This window comes from Pongo pygmaeus, chromosome 10, assembly GCF_028885625.2.
Source record: "Pongo pygmaeus isolate AG05252 chromosome 10, NHGRI_mPonPyg2-v2.0_pri, whole genome shotgun sequence".
Taxonomy (NCBI): domain Eukaryota; kingdom Metazoa; phylum Chordata; class Mammalia; order Primates; family Hominidae; genus Pongo; species Pongo pygmaeus.
The window spans coordinates 84005220-84031814 of record NC_072383.2 but is presented as its reverse complement, the minus strand read 5'-3'; the positions used below and the strand labels follow the sequence as shown (position 1 = coordinate 84031814).

General features: G+C 34.2%; 1 protein-coding gene across 2 annotated transcripts in view; it reads left to right on the top strand.

The window, feature by feature from the left end:
- Positions 1-25306, top strand: part of RASSF9 (Ras association domain family member 9) — a 36300-nt gene extending 10994 nt beyond the window's left edge. Inside the window, exons 1-2 of one of the 2 annotated variants that reach the window (XM_063646531.1) lie at positions 10555-10656; positions 20017-25193. In XM_063646531.1, the coding sequence (XP_063502601.1) occupies positions 10637-10656; positions 20017-21277 (1281 nt within the window). In that variant the 5' untranslated portion in view covers positions 10555-10636 and the 3' untranslated portion in view covers positions 21278-25193. Of the gene's footprint in view, positions 1-10554; positions 10657-20016 lie in introns of those variants that run through there. The other variant, XM_054442445.2, reaches the window with a different exon arrangement.
- The last annotated feature ends 1289 nt before the right edge of the window (positions 25307-26595 follow it).

Here is a 26595-nt window from a genome sequence, read left to right as displayed (position 1 = left end):
CTTGTAGTATGAAAACAGCTATACACAATACATAATGAAATTGATGTGGCTGTGTTTCAATAAAACTTTTATTTACAAAAACAGGTGGTGGGGCAGTTATAACCACGAGGCCCTTAGTTTTAAGACACTTGATGTAGATTATTGACTGAGAAATTCCCTTTATATATCTCCCTACAACTCCCTCTTCTCATCTCTACCCCACTCCCAAGTTTAATACCTACTGTATTAGGCATTTAGACTTAAAAAGTGAGACAGCCCAGGACTTGACTGGCAAACTAGCAGAAAAGGATGCATTATCCAAAGTACAAAGTGCTGCTACTAAGTGTACATTAGATTTTGTAGAAGTATCAACATGGTGAAACCCTGTCTCTACTAAACATACAAAAATTAATCAGGCATAGTGGCACGTGCCTGTAATCCTAGCTACCAGGGAGGCTGAGGCAGGAGACTCACTTGAACCTGGGAGGTAGAGGTTGCAGTGAGCCGAGATTGCACCACTGTACTCCAGCCTGGTCGACGGAGTGAGACTTCCTCTCATAAATAAATAAATAAATAAATGAGCACACATTTCCATTTGGGTTTGTGGGAGTGGGATTATTCAGACAAGGTTAGAGAACTTTCCTGAAAGCAACACTTAACACCTAAAGCAGAGTAAGAGTTAGATGGAGCAAGGATCAAAGAGTGTTTCAGGACAAGGCAACAGGTTATGGAAAAGCTTGAAGTCAAAATAAAAGCGTAGCAGATGCAGTCCATTCCAGGCTAGCAATCAATAATGTAATATGTGTAACAGCGGGTTGTTCTCATACTAGATCTGTCAGAGATCAGCAAGAAGTAAGGAATGGCTAACTCAATATGTATATTAATTAATGCTTGGCTATGAGTTAGAGGAGTCAGATTATGGAAGGAATCCTAGGAGAAGACAAGAGATAGAGAGTGGGATAAAGAGAGACAGAGACAGGTTTAAAATCCAGGACTTAGAAATAATTCAAAGACTTCAATAAAAAATTAAAAACATAGATTTGCAGTTTAAAAATGACAGTCTGGCAAGATTATGGGGCACAAATGTGAAGGAGAAAGATTTTATAATAACAGAATATATGATATCTTATTGAGTACTATATAGTAAAACAGAGTTGTCTGAATTGTGGTAGTGGTGATGCATATGAGGGCAGATATTTGGGATATTTAAGAGAAAGGATAAAACAAACAGTGATTGGTTGTTAAAGTAAGAGGAGAGAGGCAAAGGAAAGAGTTTAGGAAAACTCAGTTTTCAAGCTGGGTAGACAGGTGGGGAACACTATTAATAATTGCATTCAGTAGGATGGGAACTCAGGCAATGGAATAGTTTGATATTTTAGAGAAGAGTATGGTGAATTAGTTTTCATGAGTCAAATCTGAGGTGCCTGTAAGTTATGAAAATGAAAATATCAAGATGCAAAAAAAAGAAGTTGGGAATATAAGTCTAGAGCTCAACGTCGTAATTGTTAGATTTGAGAACCGTCATCATACAATTGGTTTACAGACTGCAACTATTATTGCAGTCACCCACAAGAATGTGTATAGTGAGACAAGAAATGAGTCAGAGCTGAAAACCTAGGGGATGCCAACTGTATCAGTTATCACTTACTGCATAATAAAACACTCCCCAAATTAGTGGCTGAAAGAACAATTTATTATTTTCCATAATTCTGTGGGTCAGCAAGACTGGTTCTTCTGCTGGCTTCACCTGGGCTCTCTCATGAGCAGCTGATTGGCTGAGGGCTCAGTTCAGGTAGAGCAACTTGATTTCGATGGTTTGCCTCTTTTCTCTCCATACAATCTTTGAACTCAGGCTTTTTCATCAAACAGCAGTCTCAGGACTGCATTCCAAAAAGAAGTAAGCAGAAGCTGCAAGGCTTCTTGAAGCCTGAACTCCAGAACATGCAAACATGGTTTTTGCCACATTCCATTGGTCATAGCAAGTTCCAAGGTCTATTCAAGGGGTGAAGAAATAGAGAGCTTCTTTTAATGGGAAGAACTGTCAAGTATTTGTGGCCATGCTAATCTTAACTTGCATGACATCCACATCTGTTGACTATGTGGAAGAAGCAAGGTCCATGTGGGATCTGGGAAGAAGCAGCTGGAAAAGTAAAGGAAGATCCATGTGAGAATGGCATCGTAACAGTCAAGGAGAGGAGAGCTGCAAGAATGGGAGGAGGAGGTGGCAATGCATTATGTTACAAAGAGGATATGTCAGATCAGTTCTGCAAGTGGCTATTGGGTGTGGCAGTTAACAGATTTCTGATAACCCTAAGAAGAAATGTGTCTACTGAGGATGAGTGGAGGCAGTAGACTTTTTTTTTTTTTTTTTTTTTTGAGAGGGAGTTTCGCTCTGTCGCCCAGGCTGGAGTGCAGTGGCGTGATCTCATCTCAGCTCACTGCAAGCTCCGCCTCCCGGGTTCACCCCATTCTTCTGCCTCAGCCTCCGGAGTAGCTGGGACTACAGGTGCCCACCACCACGCCCGGCTATTTTTTGTGTTTTTAGTGGAGACGGGGTTTCACCGTGTTAGCCAGGATGGTCTCGATCTCCTGACCTCGTGATCTGCCCGCCTCGGCCTCCCAAAGTGCTGGGATTACAGGCGTGAGCCACCGCGCCCGGCCGGCGGTAGACATTTTGTGGTGGGCTGAGGAGTTTCTGGAAAGTGATGTACTAGAGAGAATAACGATGGATTGCTATTTGGTGTGCAAAGGAAAGATGGTGGAGGGGAATATGTGGTCAAGCGAAGGTTCTTTTAATGTGACAAGATAGTAGAAAGAAACAGAGAAAAACGTAGAAGATAAAAAGAGTTTACGAAGGGGTAAATTATAAAGCAAAGTCCTAGAAGAGGTGGTGACAGTAAAATTCAAAGCATATTAAAGAGTTTAAAACCTAGGGAAGAAAAATAAAGCCACAATACTTTTGATATAGACGATTAGTATTTTTCTCTTATCAATAATGTTCCCAAGAATAATATCTCTCCTTTTCCTTAACAAAATAGAATGGCAGGCCCTAATATACTCTCGTTTCTACAAGTTAATAATTTTCTTTTTCTCTTCAAGAAGTTTATGTGTGATTAATGTAAATAGTTGATTATTCAGATGAAGCTTCCAATTGGAAGTTATTTTATTGCAGTTCATTACAGGGTATATTCAGAAAATGAAAGTCAGGGATAACGGGGCTCACCTCATGTTTTCAGCTACCCAACTGGATAACTGAAATTCCTGCATACGACTTATGCCCTTAAAGTTTACCAGCTTATCTCGGAATACATTTAGAGGGGAAGAGCAGGTGGTTGCAGGTAAATATAAGCTCAAAATCATTATCATTAGGAAATATCTTCCACTAAGAAGGCAAAGCCAATATGGATTCGGCTGTCAAAAGAAAATCTCTTACTAATAGCTGAAATAATAGTTATCAGTAAACAAAACATTAAGGCTAGGTGACTTTCCTTTTAATAAGCACTTATTTTTTTGTTGCGAAATACTCCTTTACAAAATACCAATCAGTAAGGGCACTTTAGCCACCTCCCAGGTGCAGGTAATACTGGGAAGTGAACACTCGAATTTCCAACAAGATTAGATATTTTCTCACCATTTCATCTGGTAAATACCACATGTTAAATATTTACATTTGGATTATAATCAATTTCCGGAATCTGAACTATGAGCTTAGTTTACTTAACCCCAAGTAGTTTCCAATACACATTCTTTACACATTCTCTTCCCTTTTCCCTGTTCATGGGAATTATGTTCTATATCTACCCGGCCACTATGGAATATCTAGGGTTTTTCTTATCCCACATGACTGCTTTATAATATTACTTCTTAGAAAATTAAAGTAGCATTAGTAGAGCACAGAACTAATAAATACAAATAAACACACACACACACTCATATACACACAAACATATATATCAAATTTTAATTTTCAAGATAATTTTTTCTTTTGTTTTTATTAAGTGGTGACTGTCCTAGGGTTTCATAGAGTCATTAATTTTCTGAAAGACTCCAATTTTCAAACTATTTTTAAAAAATGTTAATGGTTTGCGTTTGGAGGAAACTATTTTCATAGCACCATATTTCATGCTTTATCTATCAAAACAGTGATTCAAATTTCCTTAGCAACCTAAGAAAAGAGCTGTATTATTTATGAGTTCTGTGTTTATCTCTCCCTAGGATTGCAGCTCTATGATCCAAAAACAAATGTTACTTCAGAAGACATTTGCCACATACTGGGTAAAATTAATCAGTTAGTTGTGGGCCAGAGCTTCCTATTTCATGTGTAGCATATTTGCTTTACCTAAAATGCCTTCATTTTTTTCTGAGGTGATTATTTTTTAAGTGTAGAAAATAGCCAAACAAACTTAGAATTTATTGGTCAATGTAGCTTTTTTTTTCTTTTATTATTTATTTATTTATTATTTATTTATTTTTTTTGTTGTTGCCAGGCTGGAGTGCAGTGGCAGATCTTGGCTCACTGCAACCTCTACCTCCCGGGTTCAAGCGATTCTCCTGTCTCAGCCTCCCGAGTAGCTGGGACTACAGGCCCATGCCACCATGCCTGACTAATTTTTGTATTTTTAGTAGAGACAGGGTCTCACCATGTTAGCCAGGATGGTCTGGATCTCTTGACCTCGTGAACTGCCCACCTCGGCCTCCCAAAGTGCTGGGATTACAGGCATGAGCCACCGCACCTGGCCTCAATGTAGCTTTTAAAGGCTGAACAAGTGGGGGAACATATCATGGTTTGAAACTTACTAGAAATAAATTGAACAATTCTCTAAAACTTAAAGAAAACATTCAAAGGTCTCCTAGATTGACATTCAATGAGTACTCCTGAAAAAAATTTTTAATGTTTTATGTAAGAGATCCCATCAGTATTTTAATATAATTATATGCAGTCATACATTATTTACATGAGGGAAATATTATTTAATTTCTTGTTAGCAAATACAGGTGGCTTCTGAGGAAAAAAGATGACATTTTTCATTTTATATGATAAAAAATAGTTGAATTTGTGCATTATAGATGCTTCATGTAAACCTTAAATATTGTGAAATGTTGTGCCAAGGTCAAATACATTTAGAAAATTCTATATACTGAAATCATTTTCCTTTTCTTGGGGCTTTATGATGTAACATCATCATATTAAATGCCCTCAGAATTCCTAAAGTAAAGAAATCTATTTCACTGTGTTTATCCAGGGGTTGGTAAACTTTCAGTAAAGGACTAACAGTAAATATTTTAAGGTTTGTGAAACATAAGATCACTCTCTGTCAGATGCTCAACTTCATCATTGCAGCATGAAAACAGCCATATACAATATGTAAACAAATGAGCATGGCTGGTTTTCAATAAAACTTTATGGAAACTGAAATTTGAATCATATATTTTTCATGTCTAAGCTGGTTGTTTTCCTTTAGATTTTTAAAATCATGTAAAAATGTAAAACACATTCTTAACCCATGAACCATACAAAAACTGGTGGTGGCCTGCATGTGATCAAAGGGCTATAGTTTGCCAACACCGTGGTAGCCAAATAATTTCCAAATCTATTTGAACATCAAAACATTGACTTATCACCTATTTATTGAATAATGAACAAGTCTAAAGAAAACTAGAAAAATAACTGAACCAGTTATCCTTTTCAATTTTCCATTTCCAAAACTAGCAGAGACATTTTAGCTTTGTATGTTTAAATATCTAGACAAGGTACTAATTATTTACAAATATGAATTTGGCGTTCTGCTGGTCTTCATATAACCACATTATTGTTGTCTTCTCTCTTTTGGTTTTTCTAAAGCAGACCGGGAACTAGTCATTATAAATGCTAACTATCTATCAGTCATTGGCTTAGGAACTCCACATATATTGTGTAATTTAATATTTATCACAAACTTGTGATTTGGGTGTGTTATGTAGATGAGAAAATTGAAGCTTAGATGTGCATAATGATCTGTCTGTACTTATTCAGTCATCCATAAAATGGGCATAATTTTAGTATATCCTCATTGTTTTGGATTAAATAGGTTTGAACATGTAAAGCACTTAGAGCATAGCACATAGTAAGTGTTCATTAAATATTGGTATTTTTTATTAGAAAATAATTAAATACTAATTATCTCCAGGTGCAGGAATGAATAGGTCATTTTAAATTTTCTTATTTAAAATGCATATTTTGCTAATTTTTATGATAAACATTGTAGTATAATCAAGAATGATTAAAGCAGCTAGGCACTGTGGCTCGTGCCTGTAATCCCAGCATCTTGGGAGGCTGAGGCATGAGGATCACTTAAGTATGGGACCAGCTTGAGCAACATAGTGAGACCCTGTCTCTAAAAAAAGAAAAAAAATGCTTAAAGCAGTAAAAATTGCCTAGTATGTGAAAAAGCCAGTAATCAGACATGCATGCATTTGATTCCTTCCAAGTTACTCATTATATTTTTTTGGAGGTTTACAATACCATGAAGAAACTTTGCTTAATCCAGTTTTTAAAAATATTTTTAGAACTCTGAATTGAACTTGCAATTCAATATTTTATTCCGGTGTTCACCACAGAAATTACAAAATAATTTTACAGTTCCTTTTTTTTTTGACGGAGTCTCGCTCTGTCGCCCAGGCTGGAGTACAGTGGCGCGATCTCAGCTCACTGCAAGCTCCACCTCCCGGGTTCATGCCATTCTCCTGCCTCTGCCTCCAGAGTAGCTGGGACTACAGGCGCCCGCCACCACGCCCGGCTAATTTTTGTATTTAGACGAGGTTTCACCATGTTGGCCAGGATGGTCTCGATTTCTTGACCTCGTGATCCGCCCGCCTCGGCATCCCGAAGTGCTGGGATTACAGACGTGAGCCACCACGTCCGGCCAGTTTTATAGTTCCTTTTTAAACTGCTTTAAAAAATTAGGAGTCTGTGTATAATGAGCCACCGGATTGCAAGAAAATCAATTATTGAATATTGCATTGTAGATAAGTTTCTATATTGATAATACATTGACGTAGTTGATAAATATATATTGTCTTATGTTTTTATGCCAAAAAAGCATATTTTCTCAATAGGTTCAAATCGAACTCAAATATTATATTTTGTTTTCAGAAAAAAACTTACTAAAACATATTGATTATTATATTAGATTTACTAGACAGTTAATCAGTGGTCTGACTCAATTCTAATTCATTTATCTAAACTTGTTTTACTCCACTTATTAGCTAAGGGTAGCATTGAACAAACACTTCATCTCTTGTGCCTCAGTTTTCTAATCTGTAACATGGGTTTGATAATACAACCTATTTGATATGGTTGTAATGAAAAGTGAATTTATATGCATAAAGCATTTACAACACTTGCTGACATTTACTAAGCATACAATAAATATGAGTTATTATTATCCAATGTATCTTTTACCTATCCTCAACTGTTTTTTAGTTATCTTACTATTTTTTAAGTAGCTGTTCCTCAGCTACCATGCCCACATTAATCATGTTAAGGCACAGTTTGAATAGGTCTCCTTTACAGACAAGATCTAAATTACCACCTTCACCCCACATTAAATCTCTTGAAGCTGTTTCTACAAAGGGTTATGGAAGTTGTGAATGAATTAAAGGTATTGAGGACAACTTCCATGTCTTTTTTATTATTTATTAAAGACTACTTAACTTTATTGTTGTTTTTCTTCTCTGAAATTGTATAGTACATTTGTACAAATCATATCTTATGATTTCTAGTAATGCTTAGTGTGGTCTTGAATTTTAAAAATTTATTTCTCTAAACATGTATTTTTTTCTTTCCAGTTATATGACAATTTTCTGAATATAAAGATCATTTTATCTTCCATTTCTTTTATACCCTTAACACTGAATCATATTTGTTAAAACTGAAGTTCCATTAACAAATACATGTTGAAACAAATTATAATAACGTATATACCATAATTTAAATGAACAATGTATTTGGAGGTAAAGTAACCTAGAATAAATGCAATTTGCTTATATAAAAATTTTTATTAAAAATTGTACATTTAACCATTTATTCTTACCCAATTTTCTCTCTAAATTTCTGCTTGGGTTTGGATCACTTCTTTTCTCTAATTACAAAGACAACTAGTCATATTATACAAAAGATATATTTTTCTCTTACATAGTCATAAAAAAGCTAAATTAATTTATTAGGTAAACCAACTGTAGTTGCACTCTAATAACTGATTCTTGGGAAAAGATAGTATTGAATTTAAAAGTATGATCTTTTAGTGTGAAAATAGCTGTGACATTGTATTTGACCCTTTAACATCTAAATGGATTATTCTTGGCATCTTAAAACATTTTAAACTTCATAATTGGTATACAGCTGGGTTTGCAAACTCAAATACAAATTTACAATTTCTGGAACAGGGATTAATTTAGTAAATTGTTCTTCATAAATAAACATATCTTTATTATCTAATGTATTATATGCTTTTATTCAAAGTAGTGTGAATTTCTACACATTCTATACATTTGAGCCTGAGATAAATATACTGAAATATAATATCTTGTCTTCTTATTGTTTTATAACTCCCATTCCTAACTCTATTTCCAAACTTGGCATCTTTGAGTTATTCTATCTCCAAGTTTTGTTTGCTGGCATGTTTTTAATATGAATGCCATATACAGTGAGCTGCTGAGGTTTTCAGTAGGCTAGACCTCATTCTCTATAAGACTCAGTAACTTATTTGCATAAGATGTTCTGTCTAGAAAGGATTTTCATAACTGGCTTAGTCATTTATATTTTTCATAAAAAGTTTAATTTTTATGGAAAAGTTATTAAAATCTGTGCTTCCTGCTGTGTCAGATTCTCTGACGAGAAATCAATTTTTTTCTCTGTATTATTATTCCATACTGCATATGTCAGAATATCAAACACATATAGGTGAATAATATTTTGTACTAATTCTGGTTTTGTTTCATGCTATGACTTTAAATTTTGTAATGATATTAGGGTAAAATCAGCTTCTGTCTACTGAGGATTATATTATTATAAATGTACTGATACTTAACTGAAATTTTGAAGGGAATTATGTGTACTATGTTTTAAGAAAATATTAGAAAGATAATCCCCATTTCTCTATGGAAAGAAAATTTTGGCTGAAAACATTTATTTACCTTCTACAGCATGAAAAAAATCAGGCTATGACACTATCTTAGCTTAGCCAAATACTGATAAAATGTAGAATATTAGTAACCATTGCTTTTTTTTTTTTTTTTTAACTTTTAAGTTCAGGAGTACCAGTGCAGGTTTGTTACATAGGTAAATGTGTGTCATGGAGGTTTGTTATACAGATTATCCCCTCACCCAGGTATTAAGCCTAGTACCCATTAGTTATTTTGCCTGAACCTCTCCCTCCTCCTACCCTCTACCCTCTGAAAGGCCCCAGTGTGTGTTGTTGCCCTCTGTATGTCCATGTGTTCTCATCATTTAGCTCCCACTTATAAGTGAGAACATGTGAGTACTTGGTTTTCTGTTTCTATGTTAGTTTTCCCAGGATAATGGACTCCATTTCTATTCATATCCTTGTAAGGAAATGATCTCATTCTTTTATAGCTGCATAGTATTCCATGGTGTATATGAACCACATTTTCTTTATCCAGTCTACCGTTGATGGGCATTTAGGTTGATTCCATGTCTTTGCTATTGTGAATAGTGCTGCAATGAACATATGCGTGTGTACATGCATTTTTATATCTAGCCTCTATAAGGAACTTAAACAAATTTACAAGAAAAAAAAACAAAAAATCCCATAAAAAAGTGGGCCAATGACATGAACAGGTACTTTTCAAATGGAGATATACATGCGACCAACCATCATATGAAAAAAAGGTCGACATCACTGATCATTAGAGAAATATGAATCGAAACAACAATGAGATACCATCTCACTCCAGTCAGAATGGCTATTATTAAAAACAAAAATCAAAAATAACATGCTGGCAAGGTTGTGGAGAGAAAGGAATGCTTATACACTGTTGGTAGGAGTGTAAATTAGTTCAGTCATTGTGGAAGGCAATGTGGCAATTCCTCAAAGACCTAAATTCAAAAATACCATTAGACTCAGCAATCCCATTACTGGGTATATACCCAAAGGAGTAACCATTGCTTTATATTCAGCAATCAGAAAGCACAAATAACCATATTTTTGTTTAGAATAATGCATGCCACCAATTCACATGAATAATGGTGACTTTGTGACCATATTAGATTCCAGAATGTCTTCTGGACAACAAAAGCAAAATATTATATTCAGTTTAATTTTATTGCTAAGCTATTTTTTAAAGGCTGTCCCTGACTTATTTAGACCTATCTTTTTTTTGCCTATAACTCCCCTAAACCAGAGGTTTTTGTTTTTTTTTTTCTCTCTCTCTCATTTCCTGCAGTTGTGTGTGGGGTTTCCCTTTCACCTTGTAAAGACTGCAAATAATTTTTTGACCACCTCTTTCCCTAACGTTTGAGTGCCTAGAAATCTTCCTTCCTAATTCTGATCTTTGTTTGTCGCTTCTGTCCAGGACAGAAATAACTTCAAGGAAGGCAAATAAGAGAATTGCAATAACCCATTGTGCTGACTCACAGCCCTACCACAACCATCAGTTCATGGGTCTCCACCATTCCAAGTATGTCATGTCATCCACATACCTTCTTTTTATCCCATAGCTCATTTCCCATATATAGTGGCCATATATTCAAATACAATTTCTTAATCAAGAAGAAAAATGTACAAGGCTTTGAATGGAAGCCTTTCCATGAACTAAAATTAATCTTACTCTTTAGAACCAGCTCTGGAGTTAACAAAGGGAGGCCCAGTTGAGTAGAATTAATTATAGCAAGCATAAAGGTTGATGATGGGATGAAAAGGAGCAAAAAAAAAGTCCTATTCATATTTCGTTAAATAGAATGCCACCTTTCGTCATATGTTTTAGACTACTTGAGATTGGTAGGTCTCCCTGGCTTGTTATGTTTGCTTTAATAAATTTTACTCTTAGATTCCCTAGAAGTGGTAAGAAAAAGGGGTAAAAGGGGAGCTATGATGAAAGTATGTTTTATTTTAAATCTGGAACAGGGCTGGTCAACAGTGCCACTATTGACATTTCAGGCCAGGTAATAATTTGATATGAGAGGCTGCCTTGTGCATTGTAGGATATTTATCTTCCTGGCTTCTACCCACTGGATACATACTGTTTTGTTTTAAATCTGGAACAGGGTGTGTCAACAGTGCCACCTGATGTGAAAACCAAAAATGTCTCTACACATTGTCACATATCTCCTGGGGGCAAATCACCTTTGGTAGGGAACCACTGAGATAAATTTCACTTTAAAGAATAAACAATGGTAATAAGAAGGAAACAAAGACTAGTCTTTGGGAAGCTGGCCAAGACTCAGATATGCCCCCAAAGCTTCACAGGCCTCATCCTTCAATCTGATGGAAGTTTCCATCAAAATCTCTAGGCATAGGTGCCACCAATAGCATGAAACTGCAAAAGTCCAGACTCTGATTTTCAAGCACGAAGTCTTGTTCTGCAGAGACTCAAGCAATAAAAGCATTTCCCTTGGAATCACTCCTTTACACAGTAGCTAGACTGTGTTAGTATTATACTTTCCAGGCTGGCCTAGGAAATTAAGAGTTGTTCATATGTTCTATGGAAAAATACATTCAGAGTTCCGAATATTTTCCATAAATATTTACGGATTGCATCCTCGTGTTCATATAATGGGTTTTAGAAGCATATCTTATAATGTAATTATTCTTAATTAATAATTTAATATTTTATTTATTCTTATTATTTTGAAAGTGTTTGGTATTTATCCTGCTAAGTTTGATATATAAAATTTCAGCCAAAGTTTAGTGTCTACTATACACTAGGAAGAAATTTTGCTCTTTGATTGACTTTCCAGACCCCAACTTTAGTTAGTGCCTTTTATCTTTGGATCACTGAATAAAGATTGCCAAATTTTATCCATTTATCTTCATTTTTCTCTACCTCCACACTAAATTCCTTTTCTGTAAATACAAATTTTGTTGAATCTCCAATTTGATGTTACAATATCATAGACAATATTTTATCTTAAAACTTTAAGATTTAAACTTAATTTATTTCTTGATGCTTTGTGCTTAGTCAATTAAAGTATTTTGAAAGAATATTTGATTGTATGAACATTGCCTTTTTATTACAAGTCAACTCATTTTAATTCTGTGTAATTTTTTGTGTTATTAATGCTAATTATCAATGGAGAACTATTTTAAGCTCTTGCTTCATAATAGAGTCAATGTAAAAAGTTTCATATTCAATTTTTCACTAATATTTCAGAGTGAATATGGAAAAATACCCGAGCCTAACACATGTTGTTGAAAGTTTCATGTAGTGTATAAATCCTCTTGAATTTATGATGAAGATATTCTAAAAAGGCAAAACCTGAATAATGAAACTGGTGTAGACGAATAACCAGGTATATATCTATCTTTTCAGTGAAATGTGCCTCATTAGCACAAATTTAATCAAAATCAGAAAACTATAAATCAGGGGAAGATTAAAAACATTCTTGGCTCATCTTTGATCCAAAGTGTATACTAATGATTTTTAAAATGCCTCTTATTTGGTTAAGAGTTATTTGATTTTGGTAGAGTTCATGCCAATAAAAAAACAGACTGGTTGAAACAGGTGAAAAAACATTGTGCATAGGTTAGAAAATATTTATAAAATAATATTGCTAACTACTATAGTAAGTTCAATAAGGTTACTGAATAAGAATGCTAAAAACACTACACCATTCTCTGTATTAAATAATAATAGTGGTAATTTTATTGTCATTCCTAATAACCTGTATTTATACAGTATATTTTCCACAATTTTCCAGCTCTCTTACTCTTATTTTTATTTGCAGACATATGCCAGACATCTATATTGCAGTATTATAGTGAAGAATATATAGAATTAGAAAAAAATATTTAGCTAAATTTTTAAAATCTGATAGTAAAAACTAAGATAAAATCATAAATTTAAATTTTCAAGTCCAATCGTTCCTGCTATATATTTTTCAAAATATTTACAAATGAATCTCATCAATATTTCAGGGGCTATTAAATTAAAATGTACATTATAGCATTATGATGTTTCTCTTGTGTATGTATTAATACTTTCTCTTGTGTATGTATTAATAATTTTCAAACATACTATGTGATTATAAACTATCTTTAAAATAAACAGAAGTATGCTAAGCAACAAAACAAATATTTCTGTGAAAACCTTAGGATATCTTTAATATTATCAAATTTAATAAGATATCAAAAACACCTATACAACTAAGAATAGTTATGTGCATAAGAAATTTCATAAATGTATACTACATATAGTTGTAGCATAATATATGCATATAATAGAGTAACAAAATCTTTTGAACGATGTTTTGAATTGCTTTTCATTCAATTTCCAATAACTAAAAAGATAATTGTGTGAAGTGGTTATGAAATGGTGGGAGTCATAGTTTAGATATGACTAAAATAGCATTTTCTCTTTTGTTAGGAACCATTCTTGAAATGGACAAACTAGTTCAAGTCAAGTCCAAACACAGCTATAATCTTATTCAATTTTGAACATATATTTCATTGTACAACTTAAGTTTTATTGATTGTGATGTGTTTTAATCCAAACCAAAATGTGACATATCCTAATTAACACTGAGTAAGATGGTACTCTGAATTTTTATTTATTCATTGTTTTTCCTGCTTAAAGTGGACATCTGGTGAATTACCTTATTATATGTAATGGTGTAGATAACTGATTCAAATCTTTCTGACCATATAATTTATTAAAGAAAGTTCATGGATAATAAGCTATGAGGATGCTAAGTACTGTAATTTGAAGCCATGACCCGATTGAATTCTGGCTTATGAAATTTTATATCTACTTGCAAATTGTGAAGATAACAGTTATCAAGTTAACCTAAAATTCGAAACTGAAACTGGCATGAATTAAGTGTGAGTGTGATAGTTACTTTATTCTGTTAAATTTACACTTTTTTGAGTAAATGCTTTTCCTCTATAATGTAACACAGGAGTAATAAATTTGGAATCCCATAATCCAGGAAATCTCTATTTTATAACCAGTTAATTTAAACTAACCTACACTTGCAAACAATTATGGTATTCCTACAGAGGTGCCCACCAGGATATCCACCTGTTGGTTACTCCCTTCCAGAGTATCTAGTGAGGATCACTCCTGGAACCAACATCAATATCAATTTTATCATCTGCCTTCAGTCTCAGTCCCTATTCCTCTAGTATTCCAGAGTCAGATACAGGGGATTCTCTCAATGCTTGCCTTTATACTGAATGTTCAAGAAGAAGATAATAGAATTAAAGGAAGGCAAAATTATACCTTACCTAAAAGCATTCAACCCAGGAGTTTGATTAACTATAGTAGGTAAAACATTAATTTTATGAGGAAAAGTGCATTGAGTTCCAAGTGTTAATTTAAAAATAACTATTGACATGTAATCAGTTCATATAAGTTGGAAAATATTTGTAAGTGGGTAGTCTTAATGGCTATTGTAATCTACTTTTAGGGATGTTACAGGTTAAAGTATAAAGCCAGAGCTGGAAGGAACACTCCTACTTCCTCGCTTTGTGACCTTAGGCAAGTGACTTTCCCTCTCCTTGCCTCAGTTCTGTCATCTGTAAAATTGGGATAATATTAGTAATGCCCTATACATGGGTTCTTAACTTCAGGGCAGTTGCAAGCCAAGAAACCTCTAAAATAGAAATATCTTCATTGGATTGAAAATAGTAAATATCAATAAACATATTTCCAATGAACAGGAAAAAATATTCGAGGTATTAAAAAGTATTGAGTGAGCAAGAGCAGAGTATGGTGAGCTGAAAAGGAAAAAAAAGGAATAATAACAATTAAATTGGCAGTGGCATTGTTCATCAATGAAACTAAAACAGTGAGATAAGAATAGAAAATGGACATGAATCTTGGGATATGAGATTTTATAAATTAAAAACAGAATAAAGCAATGTTTATCTGCTCAGCCCCAACAAACACACACACAAAAAGCAAAGTAAAACAGAACAAATAACAATTTTACATATGCAATATATGTGTATATTTTACACAATCCCCTGTTGCATTAGAATTGGAGGTTATGTGTCTCAACTACTAGATTTGAATCCATTAGGTAAGAACTGTTTGTTACATGGTATTACATAACAAACCAAGCTATCTAGTCTAAATTTGTATGTTTAACCTTTAGTTGTGTTTACATTTGTAGATATCATTATTTCTACTAAATAGTAAATTTTCAAAGATTGAGATAGGAACATTTTATTTAGGCCCAGTTCGAGTGTTAAAATATTTATTTATATCAGACGACTAGATTTTCATGGTGCTGTGATCAAATGAAAGCATTTATGTCTATAAAGTAATGATTATTTAAGAGTTCTAAACTGGTTTAATTTTGATGGATATTTATTCCATATCCTTTCTATATTTTTTAATTTTTTTAACTTTGTGAAATGATGCTGAGGGTAATAAGTCTGTATCAGTCTAGCAACTGGGTGCTACTAATGTAATAAGGAATTTAGCACTAGAACCACCAATAAACAAACAAAACGTTCCATTCTCAACCCTGGCACTGTTTCCCACAATAAGAGAGAAACATTTTCTTATAAATCACACATGTCTTTGTATCATACACATTTCCCATGACAGTGCCAGCCACAGAAGAGGTGCTTAACAAACATTTGTGGAATAAATGAATAGAAACTGAGCCGCAGCCACATTATAAAATAAATATTGTTTATTTTAAATAAATCCTAAGTCTGCTATAAAGTAGACTCTCGGCCTGGTGAAGCATATAATAGTTATGAATGATTTATTGCCTGAATTCAGTAACAGATGGTTATTACTTTTAAATGTGCTCAGGAGAAGTTTTAAAAATTGTTCTGTTTGAATGATAGTAAAATTTCCCTGAAATATTGAGAAATAGCTGACTGCAGAAAACAGAAGGACATTCGGGGCAGATTTAAAAAAGAAAGAAAGAAAATGATAGTTTTGGTGCCAGTCAGATTGTGAGGTTATTAATAAGGCATTACTTTTTTAGTATGTAACAGAACCAATGTGCATGATGATCATTAGTGTTCTTTCCATGTGAGCTGAAAACTGGCAGATCTCTAGAGGAGGCCACAATATACAAGAATTTGATCCTTCCAAAGCAGGAAGGATTCCAATTGGAATAGGGGTCATGGCAGTATTGGGGAATTGTCACATATATCATCATCATCATCATCATCATCATCATCAACCATTAAAAATGAATATATGCTCAGTTTCTGAGTCTTCTTCAGAGCTCTAGTGTAGCGATGAAGAATTTCTTCATCTGCTACAGGAAATAGGGACTACTCTAAGGAGACAACAACAGAGGTTTTTGATTACATGAGAGTTTTCTCAGCTAAGGGAGATACCCAGGTCAGCCAGAAATCTTTTATTACTGCATCAGCTATAGAACAAGATTTGACTAAAATTAAAAAGGCACAGAAGAGAACAATTTCTGCACACATTTCTTTATGGCTGCCTAGTGGAAAAAGTTCTTCCTTGATCAATTGAGTGCTCTAATGGGGCACTGTGGTTCATTCCATTGGTATCAAAGACTAATTTAAGTTCTTGCTAAAAAAGTGGTTCATTTTATTTCCAAATTAATCCACATATCTAAATTATCAAACTTATAAATTTGTTTTTATAGTGTAGTGGTTAGAACTGCGGACTCTGGAGCCAGTTTTCTTGCTTATGTTTGAACCTTCATTGCACCACTCACTCTGTGACCTGAGGCAAGCTACCAACACCTCTTGTGCCTCTCTTTCTTTATCTGTAAAATGGGGATAATATTTTTACCGTCCTTACAGAATGGTGACAATTAAATTACTTAGTACATGCAAGAAATTTGAACAGTGCCTGGAACATTTTAGATACTTTATGATTGATAGTTACTATCTTTAATGCTACTTATTTTGAACAGAATTTCTTTTAGAATTTAATCTTAAATACCAAAAAATAACATAAAACAAATTTGTCCTTAGTTTTAATGTAATAACTATTAGCATTATAAGGTTGATAATTATGACCACTATTTAATTTTATTTTTACTATTATTTATTTTAAAATAAAGTTTTGTAATTTAACATGCAATAAGTACATAGAATATTGTTTACTGCTTTTCAAATATCCTAGTTGAAGTAAATTAACTCTACGTGGTACCAAAAATGTTATACTAATTTTGGATATTGCATTTACATAATTAAAACATATTAAGATACGCATTTATTTAGAGCTGACTTGTGCTATATAGTCATAACACAGATACTAGTTAGTATCACTTACTTAAAGAACTTACTTGTTTTTGTTTAGAGAGTATTTGTGTCTTATTTCTCTACTAATCAAAATATGAAAGTAAGTTTGGTATTCTAATTTCTAACTTACTCTTTTGCGACATGCAATTATTAAATGATGAATTATAAACATTGTCAAATATCATACTTACTTCAAAATATAATACTTAATATTGAGTCATTAAGTGCAAAATATTTTATAAGAGAATTATCACAACTTGGTGTGATTTTTTGAGTAATAAACTATAACATTTTACTTCCTCCATGTGAATACTTATATTTTCCTGGAAATTTTTTGTTAGGAGTTGGACCTAATATTTAGTGTTACTTGGCATCCCTGATTTATCTTTCACCTTTAGTAATAACTTTTTTACTTCAGGTGAGTCAATAACCAAAGTATAAGAGTTAGTTAATTTAAAATAAACAACATAGAATTAATCACTATTGCTACCAAAATATAAACACTATAAATTCTAAATGTTAAATTATTATAAGAGCCAGGGAAATTTTCTTTGGTAAGTGGTTCCTGGAGTCATATCCTTTGAGTGCACTATATAAATAAAGTGATAAATGATTTCTACTTAACTTTCACAAGAAGCCAATTACTACTCAAAACTGTTATACCATCATAAATCACATTGTGGCATAATTAATTTCATGTCATTTGTTTCTTAGCATTCTTTTAAAGAGGCATTATGAAAGACACAGTCAACTTGATGTATAGTCATGATGGAAAGTATGATCTTAAAAATTTTCCAATAGGTATGATCTAGATATCATGGAATTTTTGCTTCTTTTACTACCTGTGTCATTTTTTCTCCAGAGAACTGAAGTGTTTTTTTCCCCTTGACCTTCTGTAGTACAGAGGAAAGTACTATCAAGCCCATATATACATGTATATTCACATAAATACATGTGTGTGCCTCTGTGTGCTGGGTAGGGGGGATCTATACCCCAACTCTGATTCCTTTATGATATCTGTACTGTTAAAACTCTAGTCTGGGAAATCATCATCTCTTTTCTAGACTGATGCAATAGGCTTCTTGCTTCTATTTTTTTCTATTTTCCAGTCCATTTCACAAACAGAAGACAGACATATGTAAAGCATAAATTAGTTTTACCTCTGCTTAAAACTTTACAGTTGCTTTAGCTTAGGAAAGTGTTAGCTAACACTTTCTTTAGCTTCTGCCTTCTCTAAAGTAGGAGATGGAGAAAGGAGATGTTGCTTTTCTCCATCCCCTCCGTTGCCTATTATTTAATCTCTCCTTCCCACCAGCAGCAATCTCCAACTCTGCTATCCTCAGGTTTCAACTACATTCACGTTATTGCTGTCCCTAGATCCTTATACTTCTGCTCGTTGTTCCTGGAATTCTTTCCTGAGAACTTTGATTGCCTCTTTTCGATAATTGATATCCCTATTCAAATGTCACCTACTTGGGGAAAACTGTCCTAAGCATTTTAAGTAAAATAGACTGCCCTTCTTCCAGGTCGTTTTCTATTCCTTCACCCCGTTTAATTTTCTTCACAGCATTTACTGTGATTTGATATTACATTAGTTACATATTCATGTCAGTATTCTTGTCTTCTTTGTTTATTACTATATCCTTAGTATCTTCAGATGTGTCTGACATACAGTTGGCATGAAATAAACAGTTGTTAATGAAAAAGAATGACGATTTTTCCATTTTGTATTATTTTTAACTCTATGATTTCACTATTGCTACCTATGCTTTAATTAAAATAGCCTCAGTTTTCTTGAATGGAAGTTTGCTCTTCCTAGAGCACACTAGGAAATAAAAAGATAATTTAGATTCTTTCCATGGTTTTTATATTTTTCTTGCATTACATCTTCTGACTTTTTTTTTTTTTTTTTTTTTTTTTTGAGATGGAGTCTCACACTGTTGCCCAGGCTGGAGTGCAGTGGCACAATCTCCACTCCCTGCAACCATCGCCTCCTGGATTAAAGCACTTCTCCTGCCTCAGCCTCCTGAGTAACTGGAATTACAGGTGTCCATCACCACACCTGGCTAATTTTTGTATTTTTAGTAGAGACGGGGTTTATCCATGTTGGCCAGGCTGGTCTCAAACTCCTGATCTCAGGTGATCCACCCGCCTAGGCCTGCGAAAGTGTTGGGATTACAGGCGTGAGCCACCACACCCGGCCAATCTTCTGACTCTTATTCTTAACTTAAAAATGCTTCTCTCAGCCAGGCGCGGTGGCTCACGCGTGTAATCCCAGCACTTTGGGAGGCCGAGACGGGTGGATCACAAGGTCAGGAGATCGAGACCATCCTGGCTAACACAGTGAAACCCCGTCTCTACTAAAAATACAAAAAAAATTATCCGGGTATGGCGGCGGGTACCTGTAGTCCCAGCTACTGGGGAGGCTGAGGCAGGAGAATGGCGTGAACCCGGGAAGCGGACCTTGCAGTGAGCTGAGATCGCACCACTGCACTCCAGCCTGGGGGACAGAAAAAAAAAAATGCTGCTCTCATTAAGGGTAAAAATCTAGAAAGCGTATTAATGTTAAACCATCTTTCTGAGTTTACACAGGCGATGACAGAAATATAATGTGCTTTTGTTTTTCTTTCAGATCTCCCACTAAAGACATGGATTCAGAAGAGAAGGAAATTGTGGTTTGGGTTTGTCAAGAAGAGAAGATTGTCTGTGGGCTGACTAAACGCACCACCTCTGCTGATGTCATCCAGGCTTTGCTTGAGGAACATGAGGCTATGTTTGGAGAGAAACGATTTCTTCTGGGGAAGCCCAGTGATTACTGCATCATAGAGAAGTGGAGAGGCTCCGAAAGGGTTCTTCCTCCACTAACTAGAATCCTGAAGCTTTGGAAAGCGTGGGGAGATGAGCAGCCCAATATGCAATTTGTTTTGGTTAAAGCAGATGCTTTTCTTCCAGTTCCTTTGTGGCGGACAGCTGAAGCCAAATTAGTGCAAAACACAGAAAAATTGTGGGAGCTCAGCCCAGCAAACTACATGAAGACATTACCACCAGATAAACAAAAAAGAATAGTCAGAAAAACTTTCCGGAAACTGGCTAAAATTAAGCAGGACACAGTTTCTCATGATCGAGATAATATGGAGACATTAGTTCATCTGATCATTTCCCAGGACCATACTATTAATCAGCAAGTCAAGAGAATGAAAGAGCTGGATCTGGAAATTGAAAAGTGTGAAGCTAAGTTCCATCTTGATAGAGTAGAAAATGATGGAGAAAACTATGTTCAGGATGCATATTTAATGTCCAGTTTCAGTGAAGTTGAGCAAAATCTAGACTTGCAGTATGAGGGAAACCAGACTCTGGAGGACCTGAGCGAAAGTGATGGAATCGAACAGCTGGAAGAACGACTAAAATATTACCGAATGCTCATTGATAAGCTCTCTGCTGAAATAGAAAAGGAAGTAAAAAGCGTTTGCATTGATATAAATGAAGATGCGGAAGGAGAAGCTGCAAGTGAACTGGAAAGCTCTAATTTAGAGAGTGTTAAGTGTGATTTGGAGAAAAGCATGAAAGCTGGTTTGAAAATTCACTCTCATTTGAGTGGCATCCAGAAAGAGATTAAATACAGTGACTCATTGCTTCAGACGAAAGCAAAAGAATATGAACTCCTGGCCAAGGAATTCAATTCACTTCACATTAGCAACAAAGATGGGTGCCAGTTAAAGGAAAACAGAGCGAAGGAATCTGAGGTTCCCAGTAGCAATGGGGAGATTCCTCCCTTTACTCAAGGAGTATTTAGCAATTACACAAATGACACAGACTCAGACACTGGTATCAGTTCTAACCACAGTCAGGACTCCGAAACAACCGTAGGAGATGTGGTGCTGTTGTCAACATAGTTCCAATGGCTCCTTTCTGACCTGCTTTCATGTTTTAATGTTTGTTTAATTTAATAGGAAACCTCATTTTAAATATAACACTCTAAAAAAATGTAAATCATATTATAGTATTCAATAGTTAATAAAAACTAGAGAAATATGTTGTTTCTGATGTGAAATTTCCAAAGTGACTTTAATTATTGCAAGTTCAAGCAATGAACTATTTATCACGAATGCAGCAAAAATAGCTTGTCAGTGTAGAACACAGAAATAATTTGATGGGAATCATATGATAATCTTCCTTAGCGTCTGGGGAAAATGATTTACATAAACTTTAAAAGCAATCCTCAATATTAGACAGTCCAAATATTCAAACATGAAGAAGTAGAATTAAAAAGTGCTGTAATATATATTTTTCCAACACTGTATCATTGGAATTTTTAAATCTTTAAAGTATATGGGAGCTACTGTGTTGTAACTGCATTAATTCAAAGTTTGGTTCTTTTAATTGATCCTTGATAATACAACGTATCATGTATATCACTTCCTGAACCCTTCTACCTGTTGAGGCCTATGTTACAGGCTGCTGTTGGGACATGTATAAATACTGGCAGGGAATCAGACATGTATAGGGTATAGATGAGGCAGGGCCAAGTGCTGCGTACAAACAGCAATTTTTATAAAGAAGCCTAAATTTACTAAGAGCTATGTATGGGTGTTTGCTATCTGGCAATTCAGATCTCCTGACCAAACCCGTGTTCATTCACTGAGTGAGGTATAGTGTGGGTTACAGAGAAAATCAGTCATAGTGTTATTTGTTTATGTCCTATCTACAAAAGTTGCAGTGATGGACTTTGGAACCATTCTGTGGATAAAATAGAATCTGCTATAATTATTAGCGTTTTGTCTCTGAACCTTCAGAGAGGAAACCACACAGACAAAAGACTTATTCTGCTCTGCTATAATTCAGATTGTTTTATTTCTTCATCTAAAGTGCTTAAAAAACTTAGTTCCTAAAAAAGTACTAGCAAAATCCCAAACACACTAGTAAGAATCCAAGAAATTGAAGGGATTATTTAGGTCTTATCTTGACTGACAATCATTATTATGGCCTACTATGCTTGTGTTTTAATTAGAAATGTGCTTTCTTCTCTCTCCCTTCTTTGCTTACTTTCTTCTTATTTGCCTTCCTGTCTGCCTTACTTCCTCTCTTTTCCTGCCTTCATCTCTCCTTCTCTTGTCTTCTTTTTTTCCTTTTCTTCCTTCCTGCCAATGAACACATGATGCAATCATAATGAAATAATTATTTTTTATTGTACTGTTAACTGAAGACTGCTGCAGTATATTTTTTATTTAGCTGATATCTTTCCTGTGTGTCATTGCACATGTAAGTAGAAATATCATTTTACTTAGTTTTAATATGTGGACATTGGTTAAGGGTCCCAATCTTTCTCATTTCTTCTCTTTTATTCTTATGCATACTTTAGTGCAGGTTTTAACTCAGTTTTCTTATTGCTTTACTTTCAAAATTTGAAAAGTATTTAATTTTTTAAAGCGACTTTATTGTTAACTCATTTTTAAAAAACCTATTGTTCCTTATATTTTCTTAACATATTTGTTTGTTCCTGCCTTCTCCTGTCTTTTAACTCATCTTTGGGAAGACATTTAGAATTTTCTGATTGTTTCAGTTTCGTCAGCATTTATACTATCATTTCTTGTACCAAAATAGATATTTTCAGGTCTTATTTCAAGTTGGCTGGTAAGAAAAATAGAAATTTCCATTCCATGGAAAAATACAGTGATAAAGAGTAATAATTCTAACATCGGTTACATTTTTTTAAAAAAGATAAAATTGAATAGTCATCTGTGAAAGGAAAGTTCACCTGCCTAAGAGTCCATAAAATTATTCAACAACATAAGCCACTGACATATTCATTGTTCACTAATGGGGATCAAATTCAGAAGATCATCATAAATGATAAACCAATTGTAATATTTTCCTACAGTGGAAGTCATCTCTTTGAATTAGTCTTATCTTTAGTGAGAAAATAATGAAAGAACATGCTTATCTATTTGACTAATTATCTGAATTCAAAAGAGGTTCTGATAAGAAGTAGGCCTGGAGAGATAATTTCATCTTGGAAACTTTGAATTAACTTCTGCTTGTATACAGTTAAGCACAGTAATGCATTTAAGGCTCAATTCTTCTACATTTTACAGTAAATAATGTTTGCAAGTCTCAGAAAGCAGTACCGTTGCTTTTTAAATTCATTTCAGAATTTCCATTTGCTCATTAGTTATACAAATGTATTTGTGCTTTTGATCCTTACAATCATTAAGTTTTAATCCTTCATCAGCTACCATGGTGAACCTCTTAATTTACAGTTATGTGTTAATATATTAACACAAATAGAAGTACTGAAATACAATGCCCTCATGTCTGGATACTGAACTATTTGTTATTAAATTAAGTGAGAATTGGAATTATAAGTATAGAACTTGATAGAAAGTGTAAGGTTATTATCTATAGAAATGTTAAAGTATAAATTCTTGAGTAATCTGACAGGTTAACTATGAAATTGCTATATGCAGCTAGAAGAAACAAACCAAAGCTGACTATTCTTAATTTCTGTAACAAGACCTAGATTCATCCTTGTTCATCCTTCCACTTGGAATTCTCCTTTTTCTCCTTCTGCAGTGCTCTGAAATCTTACCCTTTCCACAGTCTTTTTAACGTGATAGCTCTTCTATGATATATGTTTGTTCCATTCAATTAGTTGGAATCTCATCTCTGAACCCAGAAATATTTTAGAGGTACTTCTCATAAGAAGCATTTTTATTCTGGCTTAGGCTATATATATTTATGCACTTACCTAATTCTCCTCCTTCAATGAATTCTTTTTTTTTTTTTTTTTTTTTTCTTGAGACGGAGTCTCACTCTGTCGCCCAGGCTGGAGTGCAGTGGCGTGATCTTGGCTCACTGCAAGCTCCGCCTCCCGGGTTCACGCCATTCTCCTGCCTCAGCCTCCCGAGTAGCTGGGACTACAGGCGCCCGCCACCACGCCAGGCTAATTTTTTTGTATTTTTTTAGTAGAGACGGGGTTTCACCATGTTAGCCAGGATAGTCTCGATCTCCTGACCTTGTGATGCACCCGTCTCGGCCTCCCAAAGTGTTGGGATTACAGGCGTGAGCCACCGCGCCCGGCCAGTGAATTCTTATTATATTACTTTATCATCTGTCTTGTTAGCCTTACTCTTTCCTATTAACTTCTTTGCCCCCTGCTCCCTTTTTGAATTGAGTGGCTAAATTTTAGAGGTTTGTAGCTTTTGTGTGTGTGTGTGTGTGTGTGTGTGTTTTATAGATGGTAAATGATGCTTGTACATTTTGTACATGAATGAATACATATTTCAGCAGACTTAAAACATTAACAGTAATTGACCTTATACATTTTGGGAAAGAAAAATTAAATCTTCATGCTACTATGATTTTTTTAAATGTGGCATCAATTTTTATTTTTAATTAATAGTATTACTGACTTAATAAAGCCCAAATGTTGTCTCTTTTAGCTGATTTAATGGTTATATTATAGAATTTTTTATTTCATTGTGTGCTTATGAGAAAAAACATATTTTAGAGTTGGGTTTTAAATGGTAGACACAGAAAGTAACTTTAAAATATCCTAAACAAAATATCTATTTCATTTTTCTTCTTAAGTAAAATAACAACACCTCATTAGTGTGTAGAAGCTATTCTAATCCATTAAAATTTTATTTTTATATTTATTTAAATATCTACTATACATGACAAAATATATTTCTGTGGCTGCCTTTTATAATTATTTTCCAAGTAGACAAAACGTTCTATTTAAAACATATTTTTCTAGTGACAAAGAAATACATTTTATCCTGATATATAGTTTTTAAATATTAGGCTATTTCTTTTCATACTGCCTGATTGGTTTAATAAACATGATGTGACAAATGTTAAGTATATATCATTTTATCATGTTGTAACTGATCCAAAATAATAAAAGAAATAATTATACCTTTCATGTGATATTGTTTTGGGTGGTCTTTTATTTGGCTATATTAAAAATAAATCTTCTTTCAGACTGAATTATATAATTGCTATCCTTTTTTATTCTTTTTTTTTTTTGAGACAGAGTCTAGCTTTGTCACCCAGGCTGGAGTGCAGTGGTGCGATCTCGGCTCACTGCAACCTCCGCCTCCTGGGTTGGGTTCAAGCAATTGTCGAGTCTCAGCCTCCCGAGTAGCTGAGGCTACAGGCACCCACTACCACGCTTGGCTAATTTCTTTTGTATTTTTGTAGAGACGGGGTTTCACCATGTTGCCCAAGATGGTCTCGAACTCCTGAGCTCAGGCAATTTGCCCCCTCAGCCTTCTAAACTGCTAGGATTACAGGCATGAGCCACCGCACCCGACCATGAATTATATAATTGCTAATCTAATGCACAATTTATTTTAAGATTAGTTATTTCATGAAAATCTAAATATATAGCAAGTAAGATTGAACAAAACTATTTATTAGGTTTTATACATATTTGTTCCAATTTATTGTGGAAGAATATGCAGACTCTCATGTTTTTCTTACATAACTCCTTACTCATTCTGAGATGTGGTTATTCTGGAGATGGCCCTATATTGTTCATATAGAGATTCCTTACTCTGTTTGATAGCAGCAGGGAAACTCATTGTATCAATTATAATAATTTATTTAACTAAACCCCTCCTTATGGGCATTTAGACGTTTTCTGAAAATTTACTATTATAAACAACATCATTCTATCAATGCATTTCTGTAAGACTAGATTGCCAGATGTAGGAATATTGGCTTAAAGGGTAGCAAAGGCATTTTCAAATTTAATAAACGTTGACAATTGATCTTTATAAAAATTAATCTTTTACTACCCATGTTGTTAATGTACTCTTCCCACCCACAGAGTATGCTATTTGTCTTTTAATTTGTTTATCTTAAAGCAAAAAATTAAGTTATATAGTTGAATGTATGGATAAGTAACTCATGAAGTGTTTTTTGGTCATTTTTAAACAGGCCTTCACACTGCATGATAAATAATTTTTTAAATAATTTTTGAAATAATTTCTCTGATGCTTCTTTAGAGTGCATTCGTGCTTTAGTTGTAAACTTTCAACCATCTGAAATTAAGTTAGTTACATGCTTAAAAGTAGGGAGATAATTGACTCATGTTTAGGTAATTATAAGTTATTCCACATTATTTGCCAAATAACCTTGTGCCACTGTTTTTAAATACCCCCTTTATTGTGAACCAAATTCTGGTACATATTTTGAATCTATTTTT